Below are 14,024 nucleotides of genomic sequence, written 5' to 3' on the forward strand. Positions count from 1 at the left end.
CCGAATTCAAAAGTGTAATTAATCTGATTTAAAAAAATTAATCCTCCAAATGTTGAGGTCTTTTTTAAATGAAGGTAATACCATGTGATTAATCAAGATGAATCCAAATTCACAAAAGTGGGATTAATCTGTTTTTTTTTTTAAATTAATCATCCAAATATTGAGGTCTGTTTTAAGTTAAAGTAATTTGAATTATAAAAACGAGTATTTGAGTTGAAATGGTTGGTTTTGGAATGTTTCAAATCGGTCAAGAAATGTTGAAGTAGTAACATGTTGAATTGAGAAATGGTATTACAAAATTCCTGGAATTTCGGGAAAACCGGGAATTTTTCCAGTTCAAAAAACAACTTTGTTTTTTGTCCTGATTAAGAGGAATGTTTTGAAGGTTGAAATGTGTTGAAAAAAATGTGGAAGGTGTAGTCGCCAGAAAAAAGGGTGGAAATATAGGGCTTTGGAAAACCAGGAATTCTGGAAAATCCTGGAATTTTTTAGAACTTGGAAAAAAGGTAGTTTAAATTTCCAGGATTGTGCAATGTGTTGAAGGTGGAATGGTTGGAATCGGTTGAAAAATGTGGAAATGGTGGAAGTTTGAAAAATCCTGGAATTTTTTTAGAATTGTTGAAGTAGAGCACACAAAAGTGTTAAACAGGCTGAATATTTTGAAGTTGGAACAGTTTGAATCACATGAAAAATGTGGGAGTTGTGGAACTTTGAAGAATGTCCCATTGATTTAAATGGAAATTTCCCCCAAATTTGGAACATTTCGGGAAAGGCGGGAATTAGTTTGAAAATGGTAAAAAGCTTGAATGGTTTGAATGAGTGTGGGAGTTGTGGAACTTTGATGAATGTCCAAATGATTTCAATGGAAATTTCCACAAAATTTGGGAATTTTGGGAAAGACAGGCCTTTTTTGGAAAATGGTAAAAAGCTTGAATGGTCTGAATGAGTTGAAATGGTTGGTGTTGGAATGTTTAAAATCGGTCAAGAAATGTTGAAGTAGTAACATGTTGAATTGAGAAATAGTATTACAGAATTCCTGGTATTTTGGGAAAATCTGGAATTTTTCCAGTTCAAAAAACAACTTTGTTTTTTGTCCTGATTAAGAGGAATGTTTGGACGGTGGAACAGTTGAAATTCATTGAAAAATGTGGAAGGTGTAGTCACCAGAAAAAAGGGTGGAAATAGGGCTTTGGAAAACCAGGAATTCTGGAAAATCCTGGAATTTTTTTGAACTTGGGGAAAAAAGTTAGTTTAAATTTCCAGGATGGTGCAATGTGTTTAAGGTGGAATGGTTTGAATCGGTTGAAAAATGTGGAAATGGTGGAAGTTTGAAAAATCCTGGCATCTTTTTTAGAATAGCTGAAGTAGAGCACACTAAAGTCCCAAACAGGCTGAATATTTTGAAGTTGAAACAGTTTGAATCACATGAAAAATGTGGGAGTTGTGGAACTTTCAAGAATGTCCCATTGATTTCAACGGAAATTTCCCCCAAATTTGGGAATTTCAGGAAAGGCGGGAATTAGTTTAAAAATGGTAAAAAGCTTGAATGGTCTGAATGAGTTGAAATGGTTGGTGTTGGAATGTTTAAAATCGGTCAAGAAATGTTGAAGTAGTAACATGTTAAATTGAGAAATGGTATTACGAAATTCCTGGAATTTCGGGAAAACCGGGAATTTTTCCAGTTCGAAAAACAACTTTGTATTTTGTCCTGATTAAAAGGAATGTTTTGATGGTTGAAATGTGTTGAAAAATGTGGAAGGTGTAGTCGCCAGAAAAAAGGGTGGAAATAGGGCTTTGGAAAACCAGGAATTCTGGAAAATCCTGGAATTTTTTTGAACTTGGGGAAAAAAGTTAGTTTAAATTTCCAGGATTGTGCAATGTGTTGAAGCTGGAATGGTTTTAATCGGTTGAAAAATGTGGAAATGGTGGAAGTCTGAAAAATGGCCAATTCATTTTGAATGGGAAAAATGTCGCGGAAAAGCTGGAATTCTGGGAATTTTTGGAATTTGTCAAGAGAAAGCTCACGATTCCCGAATAGGCTGAACAGTTTGAAGTTGGAACTGTTTGAATGTGGGTGAAAAATGTGGAGGTAGAGCGCGCCAAAATCTGGAGAAGAATAAGAAGAAGTTGAAGAAGTTGAAGAAAAAGATGAATTTTGGTGTAGAAAAGCATATTGTGTGAAGGCTTTGGAACATTCACACAGTAAAACTAAATGTATGCAAAGAAACCCCAAAGAGCTGAAATCAATTTTTCCTGCAATAAAACAGAGTTTGACCAGAGCAAACGTGAAGAGAGTGGAGTTACATTGACTGCACTGCACATTATATGTCAGAGAAGCTTCCGGCTAATGTTTCCATTCACTTGGTGACGTAAACATGAACATGAACATTCCGTCTGACCTGACATTCTAAACACTAACTAAAGGACATATTTGTTGGCGTTAGCTGGCACGTCTCCCCCAAAATTGTGTCTAATCATGCACCCGTGTTGCCTGTGTTGTTATTTTTATGACCACCACATGGTGGCGCTGTTGTACGAAACCCTGCATGTCGCATTGACTTGAAATGTCTCACAATGTGAGCCAGATTGGTTTAAAAACACGGCTGCCATCTTCGTATTTAGGACTCTGCAACTCATTGTCCAGGAGAGCTGCGCTGGACAACGAGTTGACAGCTCAGTGGCCAGCGCTGCACGACTTCACATGAGAGCTGTGCTGGACAACGAGTTGACAGCTCAGTGGCCAGCGCTGCACGACTTCACATGAGAGCTGAGCTGGACAACGAGTTGACAGCTCAGTGGCCAGCGCTGCACGACTTCACATGAGAGCTGAGCTGGACAACGAGTTGACAGCTCAGTGGCCAGCGCTGCACGACTTCACATGAGAGCTGCGCTGGACAACGAGTTGACAGCTCAGTGGCCAGCGCTGCACGACTTCACATGAGAGCTGTGCTGGACAACGAGTTGACAGCTCAGTGGCCAGCGCTGCACGACTTCACATGAGAGCTGTGCTGGACAACGAGTTGACAGCTCAGTGGCCAGCGCTGCACGACTTCATATGAGAGCTGCGCTGGACAACGAGTTGACAGCTCAGTGGCCAGCGCTGCACGACTTCACATGAGAGCTGAGCTGGACAACGAGTTGACAGCTCAGTGGCCAGCGCTGCACGACTTCACATGAGAGCTGCGCTGGACAACGAGTTGACAGCTCAGTGGCCAGCGCTGCACGACTTCACATGAGAGCTGTGCTGGACAACGAGTTGACAGCTCAGTGGCCAGCGCTGCACGACTTCACATGAGAGCTGAGCTGGACAACGAGTTGACAGCTCAGTGGCCAGCGCTGCACGACTTCACATGAGAGCTGCGCTGGACAACGAGTTGACAGCTCAGTGGCCAGCGCTGCACGACTTCACATGAGAGCTGTGCTGGACAACGAGTTGACAGCTCAGTGGCCAGCGCTGCACGACTTCACATGAGAGCTGTGCTGGACAACGAGTTGACAGCTCAGTGGCCAGCGCTGCACGACTTCATATGAGAGCTGCGCTGGACAACGAGTTGACAGCTCAGTGGCCAGCGCTGCACGACTTCACATGAGAGCTGAGCTGGACAACGAGTTGACAGCTCAGTGGCCAGCGCTGCACGACTTCACATGAGAGCTGCGCTGGACAACGAGTTGACAGCTCAGTGGCCAGCGCTGCACGACTTCACATGAGAGCTGTGCTGGACAACGAGTTGACAGCTCAGTGGCCAGCGCTGCACGACTTCACATGAGAGCTGTGCTGGACAACGAGTTGACAGCTCAGTGGCCAGCGCTGCACGACTTCATATGAGAGCTGCGCTGGACAACGAGTTGACAGCTCAGTGGCCAGCGCTGCACGACTTCACATGAGAGCTGTGCTGGACAACGAGTTGACAGCTCAGTGGCCAGCGCTGCACGACTTCATATGAGAGCTGCGCTGGACAACGAGTTGACAGCTCAGTGGCCAGCGCTGCACGACTTCACATGAGAGCTGTGCTGGACAACGAGTTGACAGCTCAGTGGCCAGCGCTGCACGACTTCACATGAGAGCTGCGCTGGACAACGAGTTGACAGCTCAGTGGCCAGCGCTGCACGACTTCACATGAGAGCTGTGCTGGACAACGAGTTGACAGCTCAGTGGCCAGCGCTGCACGACTTCACATGAGAGCTGTGCTGGACAACGAGTTGACAGCTCAGTGGCCAGCGCTGCACGACTTCATATGAGAGCTGTGCTGGACAACGAGTTGACAGCTCAGTGGCCAGCGCTGCACGACTTCACATGAGAGCTGTGCTGGACAACGAGTTGACAGCTCAGTGGCCAGCGCTGCACGACTTCATATGAGAGCTGCGCTGGACAACGAGTTGACAGCTCAGTGGCCAGCGCTGCACGACTTCACATGAGAGCTGTGCTGGACAACGAGTTGACAGCTCAGTGGCCAGCGCTGCACGACTTCACATGAGAGCTGCGCTGGACAACGAGTTGACAGCTCAGTGGCCAGCGCTGCACGACTTCACATGAGAGCTGTGCTGGACAACGAGTTGACAGCTCAGTGGCCAGCGCTGCACGACTTCACATGAGAGCTGTGCTGGACAACGAGTTGACAGCTCAGTGGCCAGCGCTGCACGACTTCATATGAGAGCTGCGCTGGACAACGAGTTGACAGCTCAGTGGCCAGCGCTGCACGACTTCACATGAGAGCTGAGCTGGACAACGAGTTGACAGCTCAGTGGCCAGCGCTGCACGACTTCACATGAGAGCTGCGCTGGACAACGAGTTGACAGCTCAGTGGCCAGCGCTGCACGACTTCACATGAGAGCTGTGCTGGACAACGAGTTGACAGCTCAGTGGCCAGCGCTGCACGACTTCACATGAGAGCTGTGCTGGACAACGAGTTGACAGCTCAGTGGCCAGCGCTGCACGACTTCATATGAGAGCTGCGCTGGACAACGAGTTGACAGCTCAGTGGCCAGCGCTGCACGACTTCACATGAGAGCTGTGCTGGACAACGAGTTGACAGCTCAGTGGCCAGCGCTGCACGACTTCATATGAGAGCTGCGCTGGACAACGAGTTGACAGCTCAGTGGCCAGCGCTGCACGACTTCACATGAGAGCTGTGCTGGACAACGAGTTGACAGCTCAGTGGCCAGCGCTGCACGACTTCACATGAGAGCTGCGCTGGACAACGAGTTGACAGCTCAGTGGCCAGCGCTGCACGACTTCACATGAGAGCTGTGCTGGACAACGAGTTGACAGCTCAGTGGCCAGCGCTGCACGACTTCACATGAGAGCTGTGCTGGACAACGAGTTGACAGCTCAGTGGCCAGCGCTGCACGACTTCATATGAGAGCTGTGCTGGACAACGAGTTGACAGCTCAGTGGCCAGCGCTGCACGACTTCACATGAGAGCTGTGCTGGACAACGAGTTGACAGCTCAGTGGCCAGCGCTGCACGACTTCATATGAGAGCTGCGCTGGACAACGAGTTGACAGCTCAGTGGCCAGCGCTGCACGACTTCACATGAGAGCTGTGCTGGACAACGAGTTGACAGCTCAGTGGCCAGCGCTGCACGACTTCACATGAGAGCTGTGCTGGACAACGAGTTGACAGCTCAGTGGCCAGCGCTGCACGACTTCATATGAGAGCTGCGCTGGACAACGAGTTGACAGCTCAGTGGCCAGCGCTGCACGACTTCACATGAGAGCTGCGCTGGACAACGAGTTGACAGCTCAGTGGCCAGCGCTGCACGACTTCACATTCAAATCAGTTGTGGCTGCTGGTTCCAGCTTACATAACCATGATAAAAAACGTCTTCCAGCACAACATATAGGGGGCGCCATAATTACTGTAGTTCCTCAAAATATTCCAAACAGAGTGCAAGAGGGTGAAAAGTCTTTTGACACTACAATAAAGGATAGTTTAAAACACAGGTGTCAAAGCCTGAGGGCCACATGTGGCCCGCCACTTCATTTTATTTGGCCCTCGAAGGCCTGGAAATCATATGTATCAATAAAGTACTGTAACTTTTCTCACTAAATGTATTCTTTCTTTCTATTTGGGCTAAAAAAATATATGTACTCCATGTAATCACAAATTACATATTAAAATTACAAATTAAAAATATTGTCTAATTGTGCAAAAATTTATTCTCGAACATTCAAACCATTTTTAAATATAAATAAATACTAATAATAATGATTTCAAAGCAAGTTATCCATCAAAGTGTGCAATGTAAAAGTAGCAATAGATTTCATGGGGAAATTGTGTAATTTACTGTGCTTTTTACAGCATTTTTCTCTAAATGAAAAAAAACAATACTTTTTTTTACTGTAATAAACTGTGGTGCCGTTTTAGCATTTACAGTAATACACCGACAAATCTACAGTTATTGAAACAAACTGGCAGCGCAGGTGCCAAAATTTTACTGTAAAACTGCAGTTTTTTTTTAATTTACAGTAAAAAAAAAAGGAAATTTTACAGTAAAATTCTGGCAACTGATCTGCCTTTTTTTTTTACCATAGAAACATGCAGTACTGTTTTTCCATAAACAGTAATATACACTACATTTTGAGGTGAAATTATTGCAACTTACCATATTTTTTTTACATTTTAGTTTTTAAAAATCTACTAATAAAATGCATAAAAAATGGTGTAATAGTAGTATTCACTGTTAGAAGTGGCCCTCTGGGGCCAAACATATCAGTTAAAACGAGTTTGACACCCCTGTCTTACAGTATGTCACAGGTGTCAAAGTCAAGGCCCGGGGGCCAGATGTGGCCCGCCACTTCATTTTATTTGGCCCTCGAAAGCCTGGAAATAATATGTATCAATAAAATACTGTAACTTTTCTCACTAAATGTATTCTTTCTTTCTATTTGGGCTAAAAAAATATATGTACTCCATGTAATCACAAATTACATATTAAAATTACAAATTAAAAATATTGTCTAATTGTGCAAAAATGTATTCTCGAACATTCAAACCATTTTTAAAATAGAAATAAATACTATTAATAATGATTTCAAAGCAAGTTATCCATCAACTTGTGCAATGTAAAAGTAGCAATAGATTTCATGGTAAAATTGTGTAATTTACTGTGTTTTTTATAGCATGTTTCTCTAAATAAAAAAACCAGTACTTTTTATTACTGTAATAAACTGTGGTGCCGTTTTAGCATTTACAGTAACACACCGAAAAATCTACAGTTATTGAAACAAACTGGCAGCGCAGGTGCCATTTGTTTTTATTTACAGTAAAAAAAAGTAATGTAAATTTTACAGTAAAATTTTGGCAACTGAGCCAGAAAAACTGCCTTTTTTTTTTTTTTTTTTACCATTAAAAAATGAAGTACTGTTTTTCCATTTACAGTAATACACTACATTTTGAGGTGAAATTATTGCAACTTACCATATTTTTTTTTACATTTTAGTTTTTAAAAAATCTAATAAAAAAATGCATTAAAAATTGTGTAATAATAGTATTCACTGTTAGAAGTGGCCCTCTGGGGCCAAACATAACTGCCATGTGGCCCTCAGTTAAAACGAGTTTTGACACCCCTGTCTTACAGTATGTCACAGGTGTCAAAGTCAAGGCCCGGGGGCCAGATGTGGCCCGCCACTTCATTTTATTTGGCCCTCGAAAGCCTGGAAATAATATGTATCAGTAAAATACTGTCACTTTTCTTACTAAATGTATTCTTTCTTTCTATTTTGGGAGAAAAAAAAATCTACTCCATGTAATCACAAATTATGTTAATTTAAATGTTTTCTAATTATGCAAAAATGTATTATCAGACATTCAAACCATTTTTTAAATATAAATAAATATTAATAATAATGATTTCAAAGCAAGTTATCCATCAAATTGTGCAATGTAAAAGTAGCAATAGATTTCCTTGTAAAATTGTGAAATTTACAGTGGTTTTTACAGCAGTTTTCTCTAAATAAAAAAAACAGTTCTTTTTTTTTACTGTAATAAACTTTGGTGCCGTTTTAGCATTTACGGTAATACAGCGAAAAATTTTACTGTAAAACTGCAGTTTTTTTATATAGAGTAAAAAAAAGAAAAGTTAATTTTACAGTAGAATTCTGGCAACTGAGCTGCCTTTTTTTTTTTTTTTTTTTACCATAAAAACAGCAGTACTGTTTTTCCATTTACAGTAATATACACTACATTTTCAAGTGAAATTATTGCAACTTACCATATTTTTTTTATATTTTAGTTGAAAAAAAAATCTACCAATAAAATGCATTAAAAAATGGTGTAATATTATAAAAACATTTTTTAAATATAAATAAATACTAATAATAATGATTTCAAAGCAAGTTATCCATCAAATTGTGCAATGTAAAAGAAGCAATAGATTTCATGGCAAAATTGTGAAATGTACTGTGGTTTTTACAGTATTTTTCTTTAAATAAAAAAACAGTTATTTTTTTACTGTAATAAACTGTGGTGCCGTTTTAGCATTTACGGTAATACAGCGAAAAATGTACAGTTATTGGCAGCTCAGGTGCCAACATTTTACTGTAAAACTGCAGTTTTTTTATTTAGAGTAAAAAAAAGAAATGTAAATTTTACAGTAGAATTCTGGCAACTGAGCTGCCTTTTTTTTTTTTTTTACCATAAAAACAGCAGTACTGTTTTTCCATTTACAGTAATATACACTACATTTTCAAGTGAAATTATTGCAACTTACCAAATTTTTTTTACCTTTTAGTTGAAAAAAAACAAAAAACAATAAAATGCATTAAAAAATGGTGTAATATTCTAAAAACATGTTTTAAATATAAATAAATACTAATAATAATGATTTCAAAGCAAGTTATCCATCAAATTGTGCAATGTAAAAGTAGCAATAGATTTCATGGTCAAATTGTGAAATGTACAGTGGTTTTTACAGCATTTTTCTCTAAATGAAAAAAACGCTACTTTTTTTTTACTGTAATAATTACTGTAATAAACTATGGAGCCGTTTTGGCATTTACTGTGATACACCGAAAAATCTACAGTTGTTGATTTGTGGTAAAAAAACAAACTGTCAGCTCAGGTGCCAACATTTTGCTGTAAATTTTTTTATTTACAGTAAAAAAACAAATGTAAATTTTACAGTAAAATTCTGGCAACTGAGCTGTCTTTTTTTTTTTCTTACCATGAAAACAGCAGTACTGTTTTTTCCATTTACAGTAATATACACTACATTTTGAGGTGAAATTTTAGTTTAAAAAAAATCTACTAATAAAATGCATTAAAAAAATGGTGTAATAATAGTATTTACTGTTAGAAGCAGCCAATGGGGTGTAAAAGACCTTTGTGGCGCCCCCTAAGGGTTGTGGCTAAGATGACTGGAATAGATTATCATTAGACAAACGTGCAAAGACGTTTTTTTGTTTAGTTTTTTCAATCATGCTCAAAATTGACACGCGTGTGCTTTTCAGTCTCCTAAAGGTGTGTACCAAATTTCGTGGTGATTCAGCGAAAAAATAAAAATAAATGCGAGAAAATTCAAGGCAGTGTGATTTTTGGCGCCGCCATGTATTTGCTAGGAAAATACTAGCACATTTTCAGCACTTTAGCCTCTACGGATTTAGACCACGCCCCCTTTTGCAGCTGTTGGGAGTGCAGGACCAGAACCAGAAGCAGAGATGAAGTATGTCGCACCGTAGCAAATATAAAAGGTCCCAGGTTTCAGGGCCACAGTGCATGCTCGGACTTGACCTTGGCACCACGAGCATGCCGGAAAGTTTGCGTACAAAGTCGATGGCGGGGCGACGCTCACGCCATCATGGTGGTGTCCAGTCTGCCGATGTCTAGGGACTCCTTAGCAACGGCGCTGAAGGTTTTGCTCAACTTGAGGTTGCCGTGGAAACCGGGCGGGCTGTGCAGTATGGACGGGCTGGATATGGAGGTGGCGATGACGGCCTTAGAGAAGGTGTGCAGGCACAGCTCGTCCACTGTCCCACCCAGCTGCGGGGAGGGCGTACAGACACAAAACATTTGGCAACGTAAACGCAGACCTCCACACTGACCAGGTACAAAAACCAAAAGCAGGGAAGTTGTCACCTTGTGTAAATGTCAATAAAAAGAGAATACAACAAATCCTTTTCAACTTATATTCAATTGAATAGACTGCAAAGACAACTTATTTGACGTTCCAACTGGAAAACTTTATTTTTTGCAAATATTAGCTCATTTGGAATTTGATGCCTGCAACATGTTTCAAAAAAGCTGGCACAAGTGGCAAAAAAGACTGAGAAAGTTGAGGAATGCTCATCAAACACTTATTTGGAACATCCCACAGGTGAACAGGCTCATTGGGAACAGGTGGGTGCCATGATTGGGTATAAAAGCAGCTTCCATGAAATGCTCAGTCATTCACAAACAAGGATGGGGCGAGGGTCACCACTTTGTCAACAAATGTGTGAGCAAATTGTTTAAGAACAACATTTCTCAAGCAGCTATTGCAAGGAATTTAGGGATTTCACCATCTAAGGTCCATAATATCATCAAAAGGTTCAGAGAATGTGGAGAAATCACTGCACGTAAGCAGCTAAGCCCGTGACCTTCCATCCCTCAGGCTGTACTGCATCAAAAAGGGACATCAGTGTGTAAAGGATATCACCACATGGGCTCAGGAACACTTCAGAAAACCACTGTCAGTGACTACAGTTGGTCGCTACATCTGTAAGTGCAAGTTAAAACTCTACTATGCAAAGCCAAAGCCCTTTATCAACAACACCCAGAAACGCAGCCGGCTTGGCTGGGCCCGAGCTCATCTAAGATGGACTGATGCAAAGTGGAAAAGTGTTCTGTGGTCTGACGAGTCCACATTTCAAATTGTTTTTGGAAACTGTGGACGCCGTGTCCTCCGGACCAAAGAGGAAAAGAACCATCCGGATTGTTCTAGGCGCAAAGTGTAAAAGGCAGCATGTGTGATGGTATGGGGGTGTATTAGTGTGTGATGGTATGGTGGTGTATTAGTGTGTGATGGTATGGGGGTGTATTAGTGTGTGATGGTATGGGGGTGTATTAGTGTGTGATGGTATGGGGGTGTATTAGTGTGTGATGGTATGGGGGTGTATTAGTGTGTGATGGTATGGGGGTGTATTAGTGGCCAAGACATGGGTAACTTACACATCTGTGGAGGCACCATTAATGCTGAAAGGTACATACAGCTTTTGGAGCAACATATGTTGTTATCACGGACGCCCCTGCTTATTTCAGCAAGACAATGCCAAGCCATGTGTTACATCAACGTGGCTTCATAGTAAAAGAGTGCGGGTACTAGACTGGCCTGCCTGTAGTCCAGACATTGAAAATGTGTGGCACCTGCAATGTGAGAAGGGAGACCCCCGGACTGTTGAACAACTTAAGCTGTACATCAAGCAAGAATGGGAAAGAATTCCACTTCAAAAATGTGTCTCCTCACTTCCCAAACCTTTACTGAGTGTTGTTCAAAGGAAAGGCCATGTAACACAGTGGTGAACATGCCCTTTCACAACTACTTTGTCACGTGTTGCAGCCATGAAATTCTAAGTTAATGATTATTTGCAAAGAAAAATTAGTTTCCCAGTTGGAACATTTAGTATGTTGTCTTTGCAGTCTATTTAATTGAATATAAGTTGAAAAGTATTAGAAAATCATTGTATTCTGTTTTTATTTACCATTTACACAACGTGACAACTTCACTGCTTTTGCGTTTTGTACATTATGAGGTGCTGTTCCACTCCTATCCTGTAGAGGGCAGTAATTAAAGTGTCTGTTTTTTCACTGCAGCTGAATTTGCTGCTTCCCCACTTGGCTCCAATGCAAGCTGTACTTGTCTATTTGAGTAGTGTTATGAATCTTTGGGCACCTAACTAGTCGATCCATTCCTGGCGTGACGGTTGCATTCAGAATTGATTCTGGACTCTACACGATTGTTGATTCCAACAGATTCTTGCACTGTAATATTTGGTATAATGAAAACTTTTTCAAAGCAGGTTACGGGTTAGAAAAGCTCCTCTTGGTCTCATGGAGATGGCCTAAAATCGTCTCCTTAACTATTGATTTTCTTTACATTTTTCTTTACATTTTTGAAAATGATGAGCCTATTTAGAATCAGGATGAATACAGATTGTGATTCGAATGTGAATTGATACTTTTGTGCACCCCTTTGTTACATTATAGTATACTGTATTATGTATTATATATTTGTAGTATTATGTCTTATATATTTGATTTATTTTTATGATTTTATCTAATTATTTTTATTATTTTTGTAATAAATATGAGTGACCAGTATTGCATTGGTTTATTTTTATTTGGAAATGTTTGATTTAATAGTAAAATGTTTACGCCAATTAATCCCCAAGTACATTTCAATTTCACTCTCATTAATTAATCATTATTAATTATATGTATATATATATTTTTAAATATAATAAATTCAGTTAATTTATTAATAAATATATGTATTTTAAATGCATTTCTTACATTGTATTTGTAATATTTCTCTATTATATATTTAAACCATATTGCTCTATAATTTTTTATTTATTTGTATTTCGTATGTATTTTTATTTTGCCAGTTCTTTTTCTGACATAACCCAAACAAACTAAACAAGTATTTTCTTTTTTTGGCTTATTTGTACTCTCCGCGGTCCACCTGTTGGTTCCCAAATTGGGTCCTCGGCCTGATGAAGGGTTAAGTGAGAGAAATGACCATTCATCCCTTTGTGGATCAGTACTTTGCTTTGCTCCTATAAAGCTGTCAGGGGACGACACAAAACAGCCACAGCTGATCGCAGCATTGATCGGGTCGACTGATGGACACCAAACCTCTCCCCGCTCTATTTTTAACGTACAAGAACGCGTCTGCTTTGCTCCTAACCACCGAAAGCAGCTCATTTGTACTTTAAGAAGGTGTGATTTCTGTGTTTGCATGAACCATTATTATCTATTTCATGGGAAAAGGTTATGAAAGCATCAATGCCACTCAAAGGTTTTTGCCAAAATATATTTTTCCTGTGTTTGTTATGACATACGGACTTGCTCTGGCTGCACATTTTCAAGGCAAAAATGATTGTCGAGGTTTTTCAAGCAGAGTTTGGCGAGGAAAACAAAACAATTATGACTTACGCTGCAGGCAGGAAGATGATTTTGGTTCTTTGGTAGGAGGCTGAGATCCGACATGAAGATGTCTTCAGGGTCTTTTGTAGTCTGAAAAGTCACACATGAACAAAGTTGCATCAAAATAGGCCCCAAATTTGCATAATCTCTAACACACAGTGGGGGTGATGCTTTAAAAAAAAAAAAAAGGTTTTGAATGAAAAATAAAGCCGCATTTTTGGGGAAAAATATTTTTTAGTCTACACATTGAACATGGTCTTGTCTTTCTCCTCCACCTCCTCTGCGGGGACCGCGGCTGTTTCCTTTTCCAATTGCCCGGTCAATCGTCTTTGGCTAGGAGCCTGCGTCTTGTGCATTTCGTCATTTTTTCTCCGTGGCGAGAGTGAGTCCACAACGGGCTAAATGGCCGACTGAATGATTGTGTGAGTGCGTTTGTGAACAATTACCTTGGTCTGATGTGGTGAGGCTACATTTATTGGCGGCGTGTGAAGCTCGTGAACCCGGGAAAAATCCACCAATTAGCCGCAGCGTTGTATAAAGCGCAGGGTTCAAAGCATGGGAGAAAAGTAGCAGTTTATAGTCCGGAAATTACAGTACTACCATGATAGTTATTTCAATTTTTTTTATAGCCTTAAACAGATGATTAAATTAAACATATTTGACTATAGCAAGGTATTTATTTCCCTTGGATTGGAAGCAGGCGCTAATCGGAGAGACGATGTGAAAACTCATTATACAAACTTCAATGATAATTGGTAGTGCATGAGAAAGTGGAGGTGAGAAAGTGGGGGGGGGGGGGATGAGTGTGACCCCCGGGAAGCATGCTTTATCAGTATCATGCTTCAAACCCCGCTTGTGCACTACAAAACATGCTCATTGTCGCCAATAATCCCGACTTTCT

At 40.7% G+C, this 14,024-nt stretch overlaps 1 protein-coding gene across 1 annotated transcript in view; it reads right to left on the minus strand.

Moving 5' to 3' along the window:
- Positions 1 to 9,481: 9,481 nt before the first annotated feature.
- Positions 9,482 to 14,024, minus strand: part of LOC133655351 (melanopsin-A-like) — a 99,702-nt gene continuing 95,159 nt past the window's right edge. Inside the window, exons 10-11 of the mRNA XM_062055415.1 lie at positions 13,133 to 13,213; positions 9,482 to 9,979 (exon numbers count right to left, since the gene is read on the minus strand). Of these exons, the coding sequence (XP_061911399.1) occupies positions 9,788 to 9,979; positions 13,133 to 13,213 (273 nt within the window). The 3' untranslated portion in view covers positions 9,482 to 9,787. The remainder of the gene's footprint in view (positions 9,980 to 13,132; positions 13,214 to 14,024) is intronic.

Source organism: Entelurus aequoreus, linkage group LG08, assembly GCF_033978785.1.
Source record: "Entelurus aequoreus isolate RoL-2023_Sb linkage group LG08, RoL_Eaeq_v1.1, whole genome shotgun sequence".
NCBI classification, from domain to species: Eukaryota; Metazoa; Chordata; class Actinopteri; order Syngnathiformes; family Syngnathidae; genus Entelurus; species Entelurus aequoreus.